The 23,061-nt window shown below is 48.9% G+C and overlaps 1 protein-coding gene across 21 annotated transcripts in view; it reads left to right on the top strand.

The window, feature by feature from the left end:
• Nucleotides 1-23,061, top strand: part of CACNA1D (calcium voltage-gated channel subunit alpha1 D) — a 306,232-nt gene that overhangs the window by 247,051 nt on the left and 36,120 nt on the right. For 8 of the 21 annotated variants that reach the window (XM_077858513.1, XM_077858509.1, XM_077858505.1 and 5 more), the window contains 9 exons: nucleotides 7,093-7,176; nucleotides 7,647-7,730; nucleotides 14,721-14,765; nucleotides 15,166-15,294; nucleotides 17,823-17,888; nucleotides 19,509-19,600; nucleotides 20,542-20,701; nucleotides 21,266-21,393; nucleotides 21,531-21,627. In XM_077858513.1, coding sequence (XP_077714639.1) covers nucleotides 7,093-7,176; nucleotides 7,647-7,730; nucleotides 14,721-14,765; nucleotides 15,166-15,294; nucleotides 17,823-17,888; nucleotides 19,509-19,600; nucleotides 20,542-20,701; nucleotides 21,266-21,393; nucleotides 21,531-21,627 — 885 coding nt within the window. The remainder of the gene's footprint in view (nucleotides 1-7,092; nucleotides 7,177-7,646; nucleotides 7,731-14,720; nucleotides 14,766-15,165; nucleotides 15,295-17,822; nucleotides 17,889-19,508; nucleotides 19,601-20,541; nucleotides 20,702-21,265; nucleotides 21,394-21,530; nucleotides 21,628-23,061) is intronic. The other 13 variants (XM_077858525.1, XM_077858515.1, XM_077858523.1 and 10 more) reach the window with 6 other exon arrangements.

Genomic DNA, 23,061 nt, shown 5'->3' with positions numbered 1-23,061 from the left:
CAAAAAGAAAGGACACTTGTAAGTGATCACTTGGGGTGATTGCAGTGGGGTCACATTTGGCACCTTACGCATGGCCAGATGTTATTTACTGTGACTTGTCCATATCTACCTACATAAACATCTCCTCCTTTTCCAAGTTCATCTTAATTTCCTTTGAAATTTTTGGTTTGCTTCCCTATCACCTTTACTTCTTTGAACAATATTTGTCTGGATTGATGAAAAAGGTTGCCAAGTAAGAACATCAAAAAAGAGACAACATGGAACGTATCCACGGACCATTTCTAGATCTCCTTGCCATGTCTTCCCTTGCCTGGTGATTAAGTTCTGAAGTGCTTCAGAGCTTGCTCTGGGCTGAAGGGAAGACACACCTGCCCACGGCATGTGTGCATGAGAGAGAGCGTGTGTGTATCTGTGTGTGAACGCGCACCCACTAGCAGGCCAGAGCACCAAAGGGCTCATACACCCCTCTGCCCAGTAAACCACTGATATCAAATCTGGGAGGAGGGTTTGGTGGCATGTGATCACACTGATCACACTGGTGATATCAGGAGGGAAATGAGTAGCTACTTTTTAATCAGTACTGATTAATCAGAGTGATTAAAATGAGTGATTTCCGCTAGAAATTGTGCTGCTTTGTCGTTTTGCCCAGCAAGATATTTCCATAGCATAAAACAGCAATAGGATCATCTCTGTACTTGAGGAGCACTGTCTCTGCATTCACTGAAGCCAAGAAGACAGACTTTATGTTGAGGAGTAAGAGAGAATCAGTTCACCAAGAAACAAAGCCCTTAAAATGCTCCCTGACTTTCCTTGTTTTTTTTTTCTGGGTTCACAAAGCAAGCCCAAGTGAGTAGGCTTTCCCTGAGAAGTCGACAAGGCCCCTCCTGGCTCATCAGAGGGGCAGTCAGGCTGTAGAGGCTGTGAGGGAAGAATCTTCCAGGAGATGGCTGTAGGGGAGCCCCTAACCCATGGGTCTCATCAAGGAAAGCCTTTGTCTCTGTAAGGAATTTGTTATAGGGCCCCATGGGGCAGTGTTACCCACAGCGAGGGGCACATCTTCTAGGAAAACTTGCCAGTATCTGTCAGGAGAGAGATGGTTGCAGCTGTTCTGGGATGCAGGTACAGAAAGTGAAGTTGACAAGACCCTTCCTGATGGACAAGAAGGGACTGTGAGGAGAATGGGTTAAAAGAAGGCGTGTGGGGAGGGGGGTGTGGTTTGGAAACCTGACCATGGGGACTTCTGTATTCAAGAGTCTGCTGGAGAGGTAGGGCCTCCCAAGAGCACACATTTAGGAAGAAGTGGTTTAAGGACTTGGCAGGTCAGGTCATCCTGCCTCCATAAGCAGGGAGGGCTGAGGTGGAGAGGCAGAGGCAAGAAGCCCAGAGTCGGGGAGGCAGGCTCACGGCCTGGGAAGACCTCTTCTGAGCATTGGTTCTAGGGAAGAGTGCAAGGTGGCAAGAAGCCAAAGAGCAGAATTAGGAGAAAGCAAGAAGGCTGTTGTTATATCTGCTCCCTAAGGGAAAAGCCACCATCTGGCATTGACCTTGCACACTCTGGATCGTGCTTTTGACTTGAAAGTGACTGTGCCATCCTAAGCTTTTATTTTACTATTTTTTTTAAAGCAACACAGTTCATTTTTTTTTTTTTTTTTAAATGATAGGCACACAGTGAGAGAGAGAGAGAGGCAGATACATAGGCAGAGGGAGAAGCAGGCTCCATGCACCGGGAGCCCGATGTGGGATTCGATCCTGGGTCTCCAGGATCGTGCCCTGGGCCAAAGGCAGGCGCCAAACCACTGCGCCACCCAGGGATCCCCCATCCTTAGCTTTTAAAAGGGAGGTCATGATTTAAGTAGGATAAGCCCACTTCCCTGGCTTTTCCCTCCAGTACTCCCAGGGAAAGCACTGGACTTTTCCCGTGAATTCTTTTGCTCCAAGGAGGGGAGAGTGAAGAAGAAGGACCTTCCTGCTTCTGCAGGAAGAAAGAGCACGTCCTGTTTGTTGAAGCTCCCTCTTTGTACTGCCAGATGTCACCTGCCTTGGTCCAGCATGTATCTGAGGCCAGATTAGCTGCCTTGGCCACAGGCTTTTCCCTCAAATAGCCATACTTTGTTCCCAGTCTGCATTTTGATCTTGGTTCTACCTCAAAAATGTCTAATTTATGATCCTGGCCACTTGGGCTTGCGAAAAGTAAAGGGTAGTTGGGTTTGGGGAGAGAAGAGAGTATTTTGGTGCTGTTCTCATACTTCCATGCAGAGCTGCTACACAGTGGAAACTGGCATCCAGTGCCACCAGCCTCCTAGGGTGGCATTCCCTGCCCCAGGGCTCCTGGCAAGAGTAAGAGCTCTTAACAAAGCCTCAGCAATCTTTTTAGAGGACATCCTCCACCTCCTAGAAAGAAGAGTTGATAGTCTTTTCAGCTCTTTAGTGACCACATCTATTTTAGGTGATTTAATTTAATGCCAGATAATACTTGAGACCAAACATTCTTCTCCTTGGTGAGAACTTTGCACCAGTCCTTCTGGGCTCCGCCAGACTTTGATGTCACGGTTTCTCCGGTGCTTTCCTGGTCCCCTTCTCACCTGGTAATTACATGCAGACCACCTCCATCTCATCCAGACCTCTCTAGCCCCTCCTTTGGCTGGACTGTTAAATCTTTCCCATCCCCTCTCTGCTTATCTTCCACAATGAAACTCGGGTACCAGCCACCTATTGCCTGAGGGGGCAAAAACATTAGAATTTTCTTAGTCTCATATTCAAAGTCCTCTACCAAACCCTGGTCGATTTGCACTTCTTGCTTGTTTCCAGTTGCTTCCCCTATTGTTCCTTCTATGCGCCCTAACCCCAGCTGTTAACAAGCTAGACCTTTCCATGGCACGTGTTTCTGTATCTGGAAGTCCTCCTTTTGCCTTGTTATTTCCTAAGGCCTGTCTGAAATGTGGGTTCCTCTATGACATCCTCCCCACCAGCTCAGCCAAAGTCTGTTCTTCCCTTCACCTGTGTGTCTACTAGATGCTTACTGGGCGATGTCATTATCAGTACATCTCTGGGTCTCTCTAGTAGCTGCTGAGCAGCTGCTTGAGGTCACAGGCTGGGTCTCCTGCATTTCACACAATGCTTGCTCCTTGCTGGCCACTATTTAAGGATGGGTGGATTGAAGAAAGGCATGAATGGGGGAGCCTATAAGTGCAGCCTCTTGGCATCAGATGGTATGCAGGGTATTTCCTGTCACAGAGTATTTGATTAGAGTAGAGTGGCCAAATGTGAATGTTTTCCTGTAAGCCCCCACTTGACCTCTGGAAAGGCTTGTGCTAGTTAGAAAGCTGTCATATGGTATCTACCAAAATCTGGTACTGTGGGTCGTGTCCTAGGTCCAGGACTGCCTACACAGTCCCTGGCAGAAATTGCTGAGTGACCTGGCTGCCATGGTAAACCACAAAAGCAGGTGATTTGTGTGGGCTCCTTCATATCTGCAGGTGAGAGGGACTCCAGGCAGCAAAATGAACCCAGATTTGGGCTGCTTCTCGTTTCTGTTCCACAAACATTACCTCCGCTACGTATGCCATGGCTGTGCACTCTATCCTGGCTAGAGGTTCCAGCTCTGCGTCCAAGAGCCCACAGGAGATGGGCACTGACAATCAGAATTCTTGGAAATCTTGAAAGTCCCAGGCCCTAATGCCCATATTAGTCTGCTTTATGATTTACTATTTGAATCAGACATGTTTCTGAATAATAGGTATTATGGTATGTGGCTGACTTGCTTGGTCTTTTCAAGCTAGTAGGACTGGATAAAAAATAGAGTTGACTCTGGCTGAGTGCTAGGGACTGCTGGTTCCACTCGAGGGGCCCTGGCTTCGGCATTCAGCAGCAGGAGAACCTGTCACTTTTGGCCAAAAGAAGAGGGCACAGGGGTGGGCGCCCTGCCAGCAGCCCTGTCTCATCTTCTGGTTACCCAGACAGCATGGTGACTTTGGTGGGAGAGGATGGGGGACTGAGTTGCGTTCAATCGACAGTTATTTGATTACATAGGAGGCCCCTAAGAAAGGAATCAGAATTGGGGAGAAAAAGATCCTGGCATTTTCTGCCTCTGCTGGCCCCCTAGCACAGCCACCTTGTCCAAGCTTATGATTCCAGCCACCTGCATCAGCACAAGCCTCCTGCTGCCTGGATAAGGGGTATGTACGTTCAGTCCAGAAGTTCTTTAGGACTTGAGCACAATTGTGTGCATGTGAGGGATCTTCTTAAGAGAGTTGACAAGACTGTCAAAATGTTCTAGGACCCCAAATGGTAAGCCCCTGTTGCCCTGGTTTAAGGTGATCTTATGTATCACAGTGGACCAGAATGGGCCAACTGGAGGATAGTGTGTAGGCCAGTGGAAATGATTCAGAGGTAAGTACTGATAATTGTAGAAAAGCAGGGAAGGAGCTGTTCAGAATCAAGTCGAAAGAATGTGGGCAGATGGTGGCCTTGGCCTCAGGTGAACAGCCAACTGTAGCAGGAGGAGCAGTGTGTGGGGTGCAGCTATGAACGGGGGTGGGCTGTGTGCCCAGACAGGAGATGGGGAGAACTTAAGGTCTTCAGTTGCTCTGTACCCTGGAGGCCCGATTGTTACTGGGACCCAGCAGTAAGGCATCCGCTCCTCTCTGGGGAGATGGGAATGATCACCATAGTCTCCTTAGCTTTGGAGATGCTGTTAAATCCAGAAAACGAAGGACAGGCTCTGGCCCTCAGAGTAGTCTGCTGGTCAGATGCCTGTTACCTATTCACACAGTGTAAATAAGGGAACCCGGCGCTCTGACAACCCTGGCACCCCCAGGGCAGTGCTCAGCACCCCGACCCAGCTGACTTTTGTGTTCGGAGGTCTTCCTCTGTGAAGGAAGCATTATGTTCCTTTGGATCTGGGGTCCAAGTGCAAGCTCTTTGTCTCCTGGCTAGCCAGTGTGGCCAGCATGCACAGTGGCACTAGTCTAGTCCTCAGAGCAGCTGGCCTTGCCCCAGTCTGCCAGCTAAGAGTCAGAGAGCATTGGGAAGAAAAGCTAGAAGGTACAAAATGTGATGTTCGTTAAGATTTGCCCCATTAGACTTGTGTACACAGGTTGGCAGGGTTGGTGCAGGCACACTCCCTTTGTTTACTTGTTGGAGGCCTGAGGTGAGGGGTCTGGGAGGATGGCAGTCAGCGAGCTAGATTGTGACAGGAGGGAAAGAGGGAGGTGAGAAGTGGGTGAGAGGTCATGGAAGCTGGGTGGGAAAATCTTACATTATTTAAGATGAAGTCTTTAAAAGTCCAAACCATCAATTAGTGTCAGAGCTCCTCCATAATTGTACTTGGAGTGATCAACAGTGACTAGAACAAACATCTCTACTCCAGTCATTAGGATGGCCAACACATAGACATTTTCTCTTGTGTCATCAAAGGCTGGGGCTCTGCAGTGGCTTTCTTGGGGCCTGCATGTGATCACAAGTTCATGGGACCTGACACTTCAAAGTACCTTCCCCTCTGGTTTTCTTCATCCTCACTAAGTGTACCCAGTTGTAACCATGCTTGGCCCCTTTTTATGTAATTCAGACCTGAATGGTTTTTTTATTTCCAAAACACGTTCTGACTTTTTGAAAAGGCACAGTTGACTTTCAGACAGAGTTGTCAACCTTGTAATCAGAAGCCTTTGTGTGCAGCGCCCATCCCCACCTCTCTGACCAAGGGCTTCCAGGATGTGTCAGGAGACAGCAGGCACTAACTCAGCCATCTACTGTGCTGAGCCCATAAGAGGGTATGTAAAATGTATGCCACGTACATATACACGGATTTATAAGTCACAATCATAGGGACATTGTGCCTTTATGCTTGTTGCAAGACATGAAGATCTGAATGATGGTAGGATGCTAGGTCATTGGGTGAAAGAGACATTGCAGTGTGGGGGGCAATGGGTTCAAGGCTCTGGGGTAGATAGCGAGGCTCGTTGAGGAGGGGACAGAAGAGTGAGTATGGTACTCATCCCCAGACAGATTTCAGTGGGATAGACCTGAAGACAAAGTCCCCAAATCCAGTGATGAGGACATATGAGAGGGGCAGAGCAGACATCAGGAGGATCTGAAAAGGTCCCTACAAGGAGCCAGCATTTGGTCTGACTTCAAAGGAAGAAGTGGATTTGAGCAGACAGAGTTAGGGATGGGGAGGCTGGGATTGCAGTGGCAGCAGGAAGGGTGTATGTGCACGTGGTAAGAACCTGCTGGTGGTTCTGAGGGATGATGAGGAACCCTCCTAGCCTGGAGGGTAGTGTGGGAAGGGAGGAGGAGGAGGGCTGGGGTACAAGGAGGATTCTCTCCAGGCCAATGGGAGCCTTAGCACATCATCACCCTTGACTGCTTTTCCTTTGTAAGACCTGTGTTTTCCTACACAGCCCACCCTTCCCCATAGACTGGAGTGAGTGTCCCACCCCCACCCCCACACATGGGGCAACTCTGTGCCCTGGACTGCGTGCATCACTGTGCCTCTGTCCCGGTGAACCCAAGGACTCTGTGAGGACACAGCACACCTTTCGTAATTCTTGCACTGGTGAGGGGGAGCAGGAGGCTTCCTGGTTAGTTTTCAGAGCACAGAAGGAGGGTGGTGGGAAATGCCTGGTCACAGTGCTCTTTAACTGGGAGAAGAGAACTATGGAAAGGAGTAGGGGAGGGCCTGCTGACCCTTCTGTGTAAGGGTTGCAGACTTAGATGAGTCGCACGCCCTCCTGTGAGGGTTTGAAGTTGTCACCCGGGTGCAAGGGCGGGCTTTTCAGATGCCCCCCCCCCCGCCCCCGCCCTGCAGAAGCTCTGCTTGGTGTGGTGCCGCCCAGGGCCTTGGGTCTGCGCTGTGCGTGAGTGCGTGCATGCGTGTGCGTGCGCCTGTGTGCGTGCCCTCTCTCACACATGCAGGTGCTCCCCAGCCTGCGTCCCTTTCCGCCGGTGGACAGCACCGTTGCCTCCCTCTTTGGCTCTCCCACCCCACCCGGTTGCCATGGGTGCTGCGGGGCCTCCCATACGTCCCCGTATGATCCGTGTGGCGTTTCGTTCCTACGTGCTCATAAACGTCTGCCCCCTGCCTGCTCTGTCCAGGGGTATTTTAGTGACGCCTGGAACACGTTTGACTCCCTCATCGTAATCGGCAGCATTATAGACGTGGCCCTCAGCGAAGCCGACGTGAGTATGCGCCCGCCGTGGCCGCCCGCCTCGTGTCCTCTCTGTCTGTGCGCTCTGCTCCCTGCCCCGCACTGGCATCACCTGGACAAGTCACAGGCCCCAACTTCACTTGACCTGAAACCAGGAATCTCCCACCGAGAGCTGTGGACCAGAGGCTTGTGAGGGGAGAGCTTGATCCCAGGCCTTTTCAGACACAGAGCACCTTCCGGAGGGCTGACTCAGGCAGCATGTCCCGAGACACTGGCAGGCAGGGCACGACAGGCGTCTCTCATGGTCTTTATTTGCCGTGTCAGCAGCAACACCCAAAGTGAAGTACCTGTTAACATGTTTGTTGTAGGGTAATTTTTTTTTTTTTCAAGGAGCCGGGTAGCATAATGCTAGAATGTTCCCTTTTTATAACACTGTCCTTTTCTTCTTTTTTCCTGTTGTGCTTCCTCTCCTCTGTGGCTTCTGAATGCTTGCCCTAACAGCACTATTTCACTGATGCATGGAACACTTTTGATGCCTTAATTGTTGTTGGTAGCGTCGTTGATATTGCTATAACTGAAGTGAATGTAAGTAGCCAACTTTGTGTCCTGTGACGTGATTGTTTTTGTTAAGTCTGACACTCAGGAGCCTAGAAACCTTACCCATGGGTCTCTCTCTACACTTAAGAAATTCGGGTATACATTTGGTGTGAAAAGACGAAGAGCGTTTTGTAGCCTCCCCTCCCCCTGCCTCACCCCCTTCCCCTAAAAGAGAGCAGAGAAGCGAATGTAGAATGGCCGTTTTGGAACTAAACATGATTTGAAAAAGAAGTTCTTGGGAACACTTGAAGGGCCGGGAGTTAATTTATGTGAGTATATGAACATAATCACTCACTGGCTATGTGACATTGGCCGGGCACCTGACTGCTCTGTGCCTCAGTTTTTCCAGCTGCAAAATGGAGTTCATAGCACGTGCCCTGGCACTCACGATGGTTCTGTGAAGGCACAGGGGGGAAACTTCACAGCCAGGCCATGAACACGTGGCCGCTGCTGCTGTCCTCACCTGTATCTTGTGCACCTGCCGAGTCTGACCGGTGACACTGGGGAATACCCACCCTGTCTTGGCACCCAAAACAATGGTGACCTCATGGACCAGGAGAATGAGGGCTTAGGACATATGGGGAGAGTGTGTCCATTCTCCTCTATTGCACTCGTTTGAACCCTTTAATAAGGAAACAAGTGCAGTAGCAGCATGGTAGGTGGAGTGACCCCCCACCCCCACCCTTCCAGAAGCATCGTGAGAACCTTCCTTCAAAATTAAGAGGCTCCAGAAAAGGGAGCACTGCCTCCTGCCCACAGTTCTTGGACCTAACTCATGCCTAAACCAGGAAGGGCCAGAGGGAGGCAGAAATGGCCCTGCTTACCTGGTCTGTTCCCAGTTTGTCAGCAAGTCTTAGTGGGTGTCCCGTGTATGTGCCCCAGTGTGTAGAGCCCGCTGTGGGGATGAATGGAGCATGGGGTGGGACTGCTGTGTGGTGTTGGCTTTCTGCTCCATGTGGCCAGCCCCCCTCCTCCCCCACCCCCGGCTGGGGAAGGGGCCTCCTTGCTCTGCCTGGCTGACATCTGCAGGATTATGTGGCCCATCCTGGTGTCCAGACAGCCTGTATCAAATAAGGATGCTGTGATCCCTCTTTATGCCACTGCTTTGGGTCCAATCTAAGCCTGGAGCACAGAACAGTGGGACAGCCACTGGCCCGGCACTCCTAAGACCTGAGAGTTCTGGTCCTGGTTCAGAAGTGACTTATTGGATCTGGGGCCTCACTTCCCCACCACGGATCACCTGGGGTGAATGATATCTGCCCTCCCTGCCTCATAAGTATGTCAGGATGATAAAATGATACAGATATTTGTGAAAATACTTGCTACAAAAACTTAAAAGTATTAGGGACACATAAGGCTATTATCCAAGTATAGATTTTCCATGGACTAATAAGTGGAATGGACTGTAAGATAGTGTCCACCCAAATCCATGCCATGACAAGGTACTAATGTGGTATTTTCCTAGACCCAGGAAGATACCTCCCCCAACCTTTATGAGCCCAGATTTATGTAAATTCTACTTTATGGGAAATATTCCATAACTCAGCTATAAAATTGTCATTCATAATGTGTAAATTATGCTTGGTTATAAAATAATCTGATGCTAATGGCAAAACAGCAGGACCCTAACTGGGCTGCCATGGGCTCTCTCCTGAGTTTATGACCAGACATCTGCCTGCTTAGCCATCGCCCAGTGTAAAGCACTTACAACCTTTGTCAAAGTCTGCTTACCTGAAAGTTCTGGAACAGACCCTGATGGAAGTCAGGGATGGTCTACATTGGAAATGAAAATAGAAGAAAGTGAAGTTTCAGCAGGTTTCCCTGGAGTGCTTCGTGCTGAGAGTGATGTGCAGGCAGTGGGCATAGATGCTTGGTTTCTGGGTACCAGGATGTGGCCAGGGTTTGTTCACTGAGCCGACAAGCCAGCTCTCCAATGCCTCATCCCCACCTCTGGCTGGCAGGGTGTGGCACTGGTGCCCTCAGTTGACAGCACGCGCCCAGCTTCCCGGCTGCCCCTCCATATGCTGGGGGCAGAAGCACACTGTGCCCGTCCCCTCCGGCCCAGCCTTGCTCATCAGTGCCTCAGACATACCCTGCTTCATGTTTCATCCGTCAGGAAAGCTGCAGAGGTACAAAAACCCACACTGAACCTTTCTAGTTACCATTTGACTTTGAGGCTTCTGCACAAAACAGGCTTTCATTAGGCCCATTTCTGACATCCAGTCAGATTTTCAAAATCACACTGGTGACCGTTCTCATGCCATTTTCTAGTCAGTGACTTTTCCCCTGGTTAGATAAAGCCTGAGACAAAGGCTCCCTCGGCTGGTGGCAAAGCCAGCTGTCCGCCCCGGGGCGGGTACAACCCCTTGAGGGGTTTCAGCAGTTCTGGGCTGGGCCGCAGTGCGGGATGAATGCTCAAAGCCACCTTCTCATTTATTCAGTCTCTCAACACATGTGTCCCAGGCACATATAGTTCGCAGGCCGTGGCGCAAAGATGAAAGAGACTGGATGTCCTTCACCTCTGATGGTATAGCTGTTAATGGTGGGGCTGTTAGCTCCTCCAGCCCTCTCTCCCACACGTGCCAAGTTCCCTAGAGGAGCAACGCACATCTTGTCCCTTGCTGGCCCTATTCCCCAAGCTCCTGGGTCAGCTCAGCTTGAACACCCTTCGTCCATGTTGGCTGTTTTTAGCTGTGATAAGTCATCATTTTTTGCAATTTAACTTGCTGTGCTCTCTCCCCCAACCTCTGTTGATCTTTCTTTTCTGTTGCCTAATTGATTTTCATGTTGGTTTTATTTTTAGAAAATTGTAGCGGCAAGTATATATAAACATATATACGGTGATGTCGTTGTTAAAGCAAAAGCACTTTAAAGACTGTATACTTGTTTGTGGCTTCCCCACCTTTGGTTTTCACTGAGTTTCACAGGGTGTGCTATTTATGGGTCATGGTCATCTAAATTGTTTCCCATCCGCTGGATCCCAGTCTCCACCTGGAGTCTGGGCCAGGGCCATCCTGGCCATCTTGGTCAGTCACACTTGGCTGTGTGGCTTGCCAACAGTCTTCAAGAATGATTGATCTGGCCTGCAAGTGAGAAATCTAGCTTGCGTTTGTACTGTTTGTAAAAAACATTTTGGATGGCCCTTTCTGTTCTCCTGCTTGATGCCCTGCCCAACCCTCCCCTGCTGCCCCCACCCTACAAACCCTCCCACCCACCCCCTCTGATCATGGTTTGATGACTCTCACAGATTTGTGTTTATCACATCTGGTCATAACATCATCAAGCTGCTAAAATGTCAGATGATGATTGGCAGGCTCGCCTTTGCTCACCCTCGGATGCCTATTGGTGTCTCAAATGGTAAAATGACCCAGCACCCCACTCTCTCTAACCTGGGCAGTGGCTGTTGCCAGCACTGAGTCCTTTCCCACTATCATTATTGCTGGGAAGGCAAAATACTTATGCAGAAGCCATGACTGCCTTGTTCTTAACTGAAGAGCATGTGAAAAGTTAGTAAGGAGCTCACTCTCAGGGACCCAAGAATTTTCCCTGACCTGTCAGGTACCCAGTGTGGACCAAGTGACCAACAACTGTGCTCAGCTTCTAGTTGCTCAGCCCTCCATTCCAGATGCCAGACCTTTTCCAGGGACCAGGTCACTGATTTTCTGGACACAGGCTCAGCATTCCCGTATACAGAAGACTTACCTCCCAGAAGTGTTACATGCCAGGTTAGAAGTAGCCAAAGGGAGGCTCCCCTCAGCCCCTGCCCCCCCGCCCCGCCCCCCCAAAAAAAAGGTTCTTCAGGACACCTTGAGTTAACTGGTTCTGGGATGCTGGTTTGCTTCCTATCTGAAGTGGAAAATGACATTATTTCAGCCTTTCCAAGAAGAGATGGGAATTAATACAGCAGGTGCAGACTGGTCTCTTTGATTGTACTTGGGAAGCTCAGGGCTTGTCTGGCTCCTGTAGTTACTGAGGGCTGGCCCCAGGCTTGCATCTTGAGGCCTGCCTGGGAGCCCTGTGTGAAGGGGCTAGAGGGGACATCAGGAGAGCCCCAGGGATCTAGGGAGCCTTCTGGACCCTGGCATACAGTTTGGCTTCCTGGGGCTGAGGGACATCTCCTCATGGGGTACCCAGCTGAAGACAGTGGGCCCCTAGCCCAAGCACTGGAATCTCCTCTACTGAGGACTTGACCAAAGAGCCCTGTTGGCTGTCTTTGGAAAAGTACCCAGGAAGTGAACCCTCTCCCAGTCTCCACCTTGGAGGGCATCCTATAGTTGATCCCAGGATCATGTAGGGCATCAGCTCACCCACATTCCAACCGCACCCTCCAAAGCCTTCTGTGTTTCCAGGCCCCCTCCATGTGCTGTGGGCAAGATGGGGATGTGGTTAGCCTGTTTGTATTGTCCAGGTTCTGAGCTCTCATCAACTCCAAAAGAACCCACTGCTCAGCTGTAACAGCCTAAGTGGGCTTTTCTAGGGGCCCTCCCTCTGTGTGGCAAATCCAGACCTAAAAGGAATTTGCTGGTGTGAGTGATCACCTGAAGATGTGCCCAGCGTTTCCCTGGCTTAGGACTTGCAGTTCCCCATTTGAGCAGCACCTTAGAATCACCTAGGAACTTTTTAAAACTCCTAAAGCTCTGGCACCACCCAGCCCTATTAGATAAGAATCCTTAGGGTGTGACCTGGGCATCAGATTCTGCAAAAGATCCCCAGGAAGTTGGAATGGGCAGCCCAGGGTGATAGCTAGCCTGCCCTTTGCATCTGGCAGGCAATTTTAGTTTGAGCAAAGCCGTCTTCAGGGTCCTTCTGATCTGTAAGATATTTTGGCAACTTGCACCATCCCCCAGTGCTGCCAGCAGCATCCTCCCCTGTAGAAGTGCTCCCTGCCCAGCATGGCACTGAGGGAAGAAGGTGTCACAGGCTGCACTGGGGGTGCACGTAGCTTGGTTTGCTGTTTGTTCTTTCCTTCCTTTCTGCATGTTGTGCCAACATGTCCTTCCACAAAAGCTGCCTTGTTCTCCTTTTTGTTTTTGTTTTTTTTTTTAAAGAATATTCAGGGTTTCAAGTTCATAGTTCAAAATTTGTCATACTTCAAGGGTATCAGTTGGAAAAGAGTTGTGTACTTGAAATGTCAGTTTGGCTGCTGACTTTCCCACATCGTGAGGGAGGGGCTGCTGAGAAGTCCATCAGACTTGAAATGGGATGGGGAGGACAAGCAGAAGGGGGCTGGGGCCAGATTGTAGCCAGAGAATATCTTCCCTGACCAACAACCCTCTTATGCTTGCAGGTCTAACACACAAGTTATGGACATTTCAAAAGTACAACCATACAGCGCTCTGTCCTACACACACACCCCAGACCCCTTGAGCATAGGCAAGTGGAGGCATGCATGCACACACCCCCACATGCTCACACACCCTCACACTCCAGCTGCATGGGGGATACCCAAAAGCCTCATGTACACAGCCTTAGGGAGATTGGAAAACAAAACTTTGGAAAAGTAATTCCTCCGTTTGTTAGAGTCATGAGTTAAAACCATCATCCATCCCTTTAAGGAGATGCTCTTTGTCTTGAGGCGAGAGAAAAGAAGAGGAAGATAAAGACAGTGACAGGGCTTGGACCATGCCATTGGAAGGTTTGCCTTCTCAGTATCCTGGGTGAATCAGGGACCCCTTTGTAACCCTATCAGAACCTGTTAGTCCTGGGTTTGTCATCACATTGCTGAATTTCACTTGTGATAGGATGTGCCCCATTTCTTATTTTCCATGAATTTTATGTTAGGTCTCAGGAGGCAGCTGTTAATGAGAGTTCAGAATGGAGCCCTTTACTTTCCCTATATCCCCAGGGAGGAGAACCCCTCAGATTAGTGTGCGCATCTATGTGTGTGCATACCTCCCTTAACTGTGCAGAAACGCCATGTATAGGCTCCCTAGAAACCCTGGGAAACACTCAGCAGTCCTAGGCCCCCAACCAGAGAAGGCTCATTCCTTTGTTGGTTACCAGGTAGACCAGCTGCTTCAGTGGAGGGGACCCTCCTAAAGGGAACAGAGAGGCTGTCATTCCTTGTCTCTTGTTCAGCCCTTACTATTTAATTTAAAGATGCCTCCTGTTTGTTAGAGCTTGCTTACAACTTCTTTGCATTCTTTTAAACGCTGAACATCTAATAAGTGCCAGATTCTGTGCTAGGCACTGAGTGAAGCAAGGACCCTGCCTGAAGGGGAGGCTGGTGCCCACAGGGTGATAAACACTGGTTCAGCTCCCTGGGGCCCAAGCTGTAGGTGCCCAGCCAGACCTCAGATGAGGTGGAAGTGCAGAAACTCAGGGCAAGCCAGTCCTAAGCTGCTGCTTCCCAGGAGCCCCATAGGGCTGAGCACTGTCTTCTCTGACAACTGTCTGAGTTGTAGGCTGGCATTGAAGGCTAGTGGGGAAACTGGTCTCTCTCCCACTCACGCTGACTTGGTTTACCCATCTCCATGCCCAGGCCTGTGGCTCAGGAGTATGTGGGGTGCGGGCAGGTGCCACTCTGTTTGGCCTCTTTGGTAGACGACTCCTGTTCCCCAGGGTTAGGAATGGCCTGCTGCAGAGCAATTAGTTACCCGGACCCACAGTCCTGCCACACCAAAGAGAACTAGCCTGCCCGTGAGAAGCAGAGGCCCACCCTGCATGTCTTTGGGGACAACTGAGGTCTTGCAACATTCTCGTTTACTGAATGCCTGCCAGCTGCAGAGCATCATGCTCTGGGATGTGAATTAGGTAATAGTGCATCTGACCCCATGTCAAAGGCTTCCCACCCTCCAGTCCAGGTCTAGGCAGAGCCCCTGGCATTGTCTCAGGGAGGGAGCAACCGTGTTGTCCTAAGACACCAACCACAAGTTTGTGTAAAAAAAAAAAAAAAAAAAAGTGGGGAGGGGCCCATCCTTCTGAACCACTGCTTCCCTTCCATTCATTAACACATTTTCAATCTTTGATTTCTTAAAGCCAACTGAAAGTGAAAATGTCCCTGTCCCAACCGCCACACCCGGGGTAAGATCAGTGACGAGTCCCCCGGGGCTGGGTCTTTCCTTGACCATGCTGAGTCTCCCACTAGTGTTTCTGTATTCTCCATGATTGTCCTTCCAAAACGGTGTCTGCAGTGGTTTGCATTCATCATCAGTGTCCAGTCTTCCTGACCAGCCCGGCGTTTTCCTCTTAACACACTCGACCACTTGGACATGCATGTGCTGTGTGGACGCAGTTCCCCAAGCCCTGTGTTGTTAGCATGGAACTCTTCCTTTCATATCATGCTTTTCAAGGTGAAAAGGCCCTAGAAACACATCTTCAATTCTTACCTCCGTCACCTTTGTTTGCATCTGTTGCTGTTTTTCTGAAAGTGTTGCATGTTCTACTTTGCATTGGGTTTGACCTCTCCATGATAACCCTTCAGAACTCTGAAGAGAGCAATAGAATCTCCATCACCTTTTTCCGTCTTTTCCGAGTGATGCGGTTGGTGAAACTTCTCAGCAGGGGGGAAGGCATCCGGACGTTGCTGTGGACTTTTATAAAGTCCTTTCAGGTAAGAGCCAGGCCGGGGGCTTCTCTGTTGCTCTTGAAGATCACATGTGAGCCAGTGAGTGTCCTCTGTTGTGGAGGATCCGGACTCCCTTCTGCATGGCCACTGTGACCCAGTAGGTCAATAGAGGATGTGGAACACCAGAGACACCTGACCCAGCCGTACTTGGTGAATCAAACAGGATTATTTGCTTAAAGGAGACAAGGCAGTAAGGACCCACAGCTGTATCAGCTTCTAAGACTGATAGAGATAGTGAGCCTCCAAGCCCCTCTGGGGAGGATGCAGTCCTCCCCGGAATGGCCAGTGATGGATGGTGACATCCAAGAGAGGACAGGTCCCAGCAGATCCCCTGTAAACCAAACAGCCTCTTGCCAGGACAGCTCCTCCTCCTAAGGCTGCCACGGCCCTAACTGTTGGCCAGTCTGCGTACAAACCAGAGACCCTTCCTACCTGAGCCAGCACTCCATCACCAATCTCTGCGTTACCCAGTGCCGGGAAGGATCACAGTATTGAGGACATTTGGGCATAAGCCAGGCCTCACTTGTCATCTGTGACTCTGCAGGCTGCTGCAGAGATTCCTATTCCCGAATCAGTACTGACCTGACTTCTCCTGTACCTTCTAGTAGTCCACCCCAGATAGTCTAGTCTTCCAGACTGAATTAACCAGAGATCGGGTACAGATTCTCATTTAAAACATTCACCTATGTAGGAGATTTGTAGCTATGTATAAACATTAGAAAGTGAATCATGAATCTTTCTCTATTTTTAATTTGATATAAACACATTGGCGAATGAATCTAATCAGAGACATATAAAGAAAGAGTTCAAGCCAAGCCCACCACCTCTGAGGTAACTGGTGTTAACATCCCGAGGAACGTTTTTCTGCAGCGGGTAGGATTTTAACACATAAAGGAAAGGGATGGCACTGGGGAAGGGCATAGATCCAAAAACTCAAAGAAAGGATATCACAGCTCCTGGCAGGGGACCTGAGGTAGGGGGAAGAACTGGGAATGCAGCCCTGGGGGAGGGCAAGTGGGACCTCATGTGAGCCTTGGTCTCAGTAAAGGATCAAATCCCAGACACTTGTTATAATATAGAGAACCAAAGTTTGTGAATGAACTGCTACAAAAATAGAATATACTTGTGCACTAATGTCATTTTTTAAAATATTTTATTTGACAGAGAGCACAAGCAGGGGGAGAGGCAGAAATAGAGGGAGAGGAGAAGAGACTCCCCACTGAGCTGGGAGCCTGACATGGGGCTTGACCCCAGGATTCTGGGATTATGACCTGAGCCAAAAGCCAGTGCTTAACCTACTGAGCCATCCAGGCACCTCTTCATACTTACTTTTAAATTAAACTAAACCTTTTCTTTTTAAAAGTTTGGTCAGTGTAAAGAAATTCATTGCATAGAGTGGTAGTTCACAAAAACTGAGAAACAGTGCCAATAGAATTCTTAAAGATTCAGTAATCTAGGAAGAAAATGCATTATAGGTATGTTTATGGTGAGGAAAGCCTGGGACTCCCTCTGTTGGGCTCTGATCCCACGGTCAGCTGTCAGGATGGTGCTGTTGCACCAGGCTGGGCAAGCCGTCACAGATCCCGAGTTGGAACACAGCAGAAAGGTTTGTAGCCACTGACTTTCTGATGACCTTTTGTGGATAAAAGAGAAAGTAGATGCTTTAATCATATGTGCTTGGCATGAAGTTCAGCAATCCGGCCACTACCTAGAGGTATGCAAGGCGTGTGGACATCTTTGGTCATACAAAATGTCCTAGGAAAGTAGTTGAGGAACAAGGATGAGAGGACCAGGGGTCTGACCCCACACATACACCTGTATTTAATGTTCTTAAGGAGAGCCCAGGTTTGGTGACCAGCTGGGGCTAGCTCCTTTTCTTTTCCCTGACCCAACCCTCAACTCTCATTTTTTCAGAAAGTGTGCATTTTAAGAAAGATGTCTTGCTTTCTACAGCAGCAGCCAGAAAGTGATTCTTTCCCTTGGCCCCAGTAATTTCACTCCTAAGACTTCACCTTAAGCAGACATGGGTGGTTTTTCACAAAGATGTTCCTTTGCAATGTGATCTACAATAGCCCCTCACTCCTACCCCAGACATCCCCACAAAAGAAAGTGGAAGCAATCTAAATATCCAGTGTTCTGGAATGGGAATGGTTTGATCAATTATGATAATTTCACAAAGTAGTCCAGTGATGCATGTAAACATTATTGTGAGGGTAATATGTCTGCCTTGACACTATTTAGGGTCAGGGGCCACTGTTAATGATGGTGGAAAGCACATCCTGCCCATAGCTTTGTAACACAAGGTGCATGTGTGGATCTTATACTCAGGACTGAAGTTATTGTCATGGGCTTGGGTTTAAAAAGTCCTCCTTCACTATTGACATCCTTTCAGTATAGCCCAAACAAGAGAAGCTTGTGGACCTATGTGGGGTCTTCATTCTGCACCTGAGCAGTCACAGTGGGGGGGAAGGGGGAGAGGCTGGGCACTGAGCCAAGTGCTTCCTCTCTTCCAGGCTCTGCCCTATGTCGCCCTCCTCATAGCCATGCTGTTCTTCATCTACGCGGTTATCGGCATGCAGGTAAGCACCAGCCACTTTCTCCCTGTGTCCCCTTTGCTGGGTAGCACCAGATCTGTGGCAAGATGTGCCTTGACCAGGTGGAATGGAAAGACAGTGTCCTGATTTTCCAGGAAGGCACCCGTGCCAGGGACAGCCAGGCTCAGAAGAGCCAGGAGAGGTTGGGACATGCCATGGAGGGCTGGGTTTATTGGTGCTCCTCACCCCTAATCTGAGTCTTGGAAAACTCAACTGACTAAGAAAACCCACAGTTGGTTTCAGCAACAGGAAATGCCACATTTACAGAATAGCCGTAATTGTTCTAGTTGCTGTATCAATGCCACTAAGAAGATATTTAATGCTACAGAAATCTGTTGACAGTCTGGAAAGTTATGTTTTATCATAACCAGATGAGATCCTTGCTTGAAATCACCTGCTCCCAGATGCTACGGCAAGGGCTGAACTGGGACCATTACAGGGATTGGTAGCTGCCCTTTAACAAAGAACCACGAAGCCAGGTTGTCCGTGACCATGGCTGAAGGGTTTCTTCCCCACTTCTTCAGGGGTGTGAAAAGGGATTTGGCTTCATTCACTGCTGAGCCCTCACAGGGGAGGCACAGCTTCCAGGAGGAGAGGGAGACAGAGAGCAGCCTGCTGGACCCTCCTGGGGGGGTCTCTCTGCTACATGCTCTGCTGTTTGGGATGCTGTCCTTCAGATAAGGGGGCTTGTGAGTGTCAAAGAGTAGGGTGATGGGGTGATTCCAGAGGCAGAGAGGTGGCTGCGCTTACTTATCTGAAGGCATAGAAACATTTGCATTTCACTGGGGATGTATTTGGGAGTTAGGAACAAGGAGTTGACGTACTTGACCCCCTGTAGTTCAGGATGGGCTGCTGTGTGCCCCCAAATGATCTTGTATGCCTGATGTTCTACAAAACAAGAGCTGTCTCAGGGAACTGCAAGCTGCCCTGCACACCCCATCACCGGTTCGCTCAGGAGGCTTTGCCAGGCTCTTCTAAAATGGTCTACTCTTCTGCAAGTCCCACAGCTAAATTCCCCTTGCCCTTAGAGGAAAGGCCACTCTCCTTTCTGTGGCTCACTGGCCCCCACGCTTTTCTGCAGCCTGATGTGTTGTCTGTGCACAATCATGTTCTCTTTTTATTTCCTGGAGCTCCTGGGCCATGTCAGCTCTGCTCCTTTGCAGGCAGTGCTTCCTCTGCCCGAACACTTCACCCTCCTTGTCACCTGACTAGCTTCCATTTTGCCTTCAGTTCTGAGCCTTAAGTGTCACTCCTCCAGAGGACCTTTCCTGCCCCCAGCCCCTGACTGCAGATACTTTATGTGCCTCCCTGTCCAGCTGGATCATGCCAGCTCTCACCAGGAGGGGCTGTCTGGCTGATTGCCTAGTAGGAATTCCCTGAGGTGAGGGATGCTTGACCTCAGCACCGTGCTCCCAGTGGCGCATGTTAAGTGAATGAAGTGCCAAGCACTACGAGAAAGCCCTACTGGGTGATGATCGAGCTTTTGTTAGTTCTAAATTCACATGTGGAATATGTTTCATGGATAGTTTTTTTGGGGGGGAGAGGGCATTTTTATTTTTTATTTTTTGACAAAATCTTTATTTCCCTAATAATTTCTCCACCTAGATGTTTGGAAAGGTTGCTATGAGAGATAACAACCAGATCAACAGGAACAACAATTTCCAGACCTTTCCTCAGGCGGTGCTGCTACTCTTCAGGTGACTGAGTACCACGAGGGCATCTCTCTCTGGCTCTGGGTTCCAGAGTGACACAGGACATGTGCTCTGTTACAGCAGTGTAGCCTCTCCTGGTTGATCATGATGGCTTATTATATTTGTTTTGTATTCTTGAACAGAGACATTATTTTAGTCACAGAGGAGTTTCGCTGGACTGTGAAACTACTGTGGTCATTCAGGCTGTGGCCAGCTTCAGGGTTAGCCCTTTGGAAGCTAGTAGGTCTGCCAAGGCCACCAGGAAAATGGTAGGATACACGCTTATGCATGGGAGCATGCACTTTCCATACTCCACAACCAGGAGTATGGAAATTTAGCAAGAACAGAAAGGCCTTTGCACAGACAACTGAGAATATCCAAGATGCACAGTTTCAGATTTTAAAGGATTGTTTTTAACCCCAGTTAATGAACTTTGTAAACAAGGTATCTTGACGTGAGATAACTTTCTAGAAATTATACAGGTAATTTCTAATGATTCTCGTGATTGAATAGCAAGTTATTTGCTGTTTGGTAGTTTTCAGTTCTTTGCTTTCAACAGAGTTGAATGGGGATCTAATCAGACTGTCAGGTGTTAGGTCATTAAAAACAATAATTATTTTAAGATTGTAGCATGAGCATTTGAAGAAGACATAAAAACATCCATTTTTACAGAAAGAATTAATGTGCTTGTATCAAATGATTATCTTAAATCAAAAGGAGCTGTATCAGAGCGCCTCTACTTACTCCGAGAAGTTGCATTTGAAAATAAGTAGGAATTTCAATTTAGGAGTTTTCACTAATTTAACCTGGCTTTTCCCCAAATCACTTATGTTTTGCTGTAATTAAAAGTTTTGTTTAAAAAAAAATTCTTCAAAATATCGTGAAGGTCTAACCTTCAAATCTCTCCTTCCTCTACTAAAGCCCTTTCTCTTCTTAATCCGAACAAGGTGTGCCACGGGTGAAGCCTGGCAGGAGATCATGCTGGCCTGTCTCCCGGGGAAGCTCTGTGACCCCGAGTCAGACTATAACCCTGGGGAGGAGTACACATGTGGGAGCAACTTTGCCATTGTTTATTTCATCAGTTTTTACATGCTCTGCGCATTTCTGGTAGGTGATCACGATAGCTCCCTTTCTCAACCGACAGATGCTGTGTGGCATTGGGGACTCAGACCTTGGATGCTGCCCCCATCGAATTGCTGTGGGGTGTTGTATGTTGATGAGCACTCTCAACTTCATTTGGCCATCGGAGGTCTTGCTTCAACAGTGTTGTGTGTTACTGGCACCTTCTTTGTGAGCAGAGCTTTGAGGCTCACTAACAGGCTTGGGACAGTCACCACCCCAGCTTCTTAAGGCTGCTGGTGTCTTTATAGCAGTTTCCAAAGCCACTGCACATAGCTGTGACTTAACAGTGTGAGGTATTTGGTGGCAACAAAACTATAAAACTGTAGTGTGCCCTCCTGCCTTTCCCTGGGACTATACGAAGGCCATTTTGGAAAGCTGGAAGCGTATCTTTTTCTTAAATGTTCTCCAGAAAGAAAGTTTTTACAGCCTTTCTCAGAGAAATGGGTTCCAAATATTTCTTGACCCTTATAATCAGGAGGCCCTTACCAGAGTCTAACCCCATCCTTTCCACTATAGATGAAGCAGCTTTGCTCTGATTTGCTTTTTCAGATCATCAACCTGTTTGTGGCTGTCATCATGGACAACTTTGATTATCTGACTCGGGACTGGTCCATTCTAGGGCCTCACCATTTAGACGAATTCAAAAGAATATGGTCAGAATATGACCCTGAGGCAAAGTAAGTTGAAAAGGCTTCCATGTGACTTGTGTGGGCCATTTCTGGAGTGTTGACTGTGATTTTTGTGGAAGTGGGATGGACTGAAAGTATAGGCCAGCCAGCACTTCCCTGTACCTCGTGCTATACTTTGTTTCCAGAGGAAGGATCAAGCACCTTGATGTGGTCACTCTGCTCCGACGCATCCAGCCTCCCCTGGGGTTTGGGAAATTATGCCCACACAGAGTAGCCTGTAAGGTAAGCATCCTGTTTGTATGTCTTATGGCCTCCCTGCAGGGACTCCCTGCTTCATTCAACAAACACTCATTGACATTCTGCTGAGCCTTCCATCAGGTGCGCTGGGGATGCCGAGATGAATAATACGCGGTTCCTGTCCTGAGGAGCTATCAGATTTGTAACTCTTAGGACACCCTATCAGCCAAGAATAAGAATAGGAAGGGAATTATGTAATTTGTCACTGGGCAGGTGGCCATTTGCATCAGGTCCAGAAAGACAGAAGCAAGAGGGCACTCTAGAAAGGGAACACAGAGAACTCACATGCAGAGGTAGGGGAATGGCTATCATGGTGCCAAATGGGGAGTCACTGGTGTGGCTGGAACATAAAAGAAAGTGGCAGAGGACTCTAGATGCAAGCTGAGTGCAGCTCCAAGGAGCTGCCTTTGCCATGCTGAATCCTACAAAAGAAGCATGAGAAGAGTTTCACGGAGGGAAGTTCCACCTTTGCAATGGGGGAGTAAAACGGAGACCACCCAGAGTGCTATTGGAGTCTTAGTGTAAAGTAATGGGAGCCAGAGTGAGGGCGGTGGAAGTAGGGACAAAGGAGGGCACAGCTAAAAGGTCTGCTTTGGAAGTAGAATGGAGAAGATGTAGGGCCCTGGCTATGTCCTAGCTTGAGTAACAGTGGACATGGTTGCACACCCCTCTGCTGCCAGAGTGCCTATCTCTGTGAGCCAGGCATCAGCAGTGGCCTCTCAGGGTTGGGTTCAGATCTCCCATCCCACCCCTATAGCCCACTTCTGTAGTTTTCACACCAGACTATGCTGTCTGTGAGCTCTAGCTGAGATTTGTTCTCCTTCCATGGAGCTCCCAGGGAACCACCTTGAGTCAGCAAAGCAACAAAAGAGAATTCCCCTTTCTGAAAGAGACATGCAAGATTTGCTTACTACAACTAGAAATCCTAGAAATCCAGCTGGTCCCCACAGCAACCCCTAGAAATCCAGCCAGTCCCCACAGCAGCTGGTCACCTCTCCCCAGAGGCCCGAGGTGACTCTTGGTTCAGGGGTTTTACCAATCCAGTGGTGCTGGACCAGCTCTAGACAGAACCCAAGGTAACCAGAGTAGAGTCTGAAATGTATTTCAGGCTTTCAAAGAAATCTTCGGAGATGAACTCATTGTTCTCTGCCCTAAAAGTCCAGAAAACCCCAAGGACCTAGGTCTTTGCCCATGTCTTTACATCTCTGTAGCTTGGACTCTGGATGAAGGTACAGAAGAATAGCCACAGAAATTGCCTTTTTCCAGAAATTTTCCAGTACCAACCTCTTTTCTGCTTTCCAAGAACAAGATTGGTTCCAGCTCATGGCTGTCGTTTTGTGTTTACGTTTCCAAACCCTTTTATATAAAAGATCTAAGTATTCTTGAGGCACAGCGTGGTCTCTTTTGCTGATTCAGGAA

This window comes from Canis aureus, chromosome 19, assembly GCF_053574225.1.
Source record: "Canis aureus isolate CA01 chromosome 19, VMU_Caureus_v.1.0, whole genome shotgun sequence".
NCBI classification, from domain to species: Eukaryota; Metazoa; Chordata; class Mammalia; order Carnivora; family Canidae; genus Canis; species Canis aureus.
This window is presented reverse-complemented; position numbering and strand designations above follow the sequence as displayed.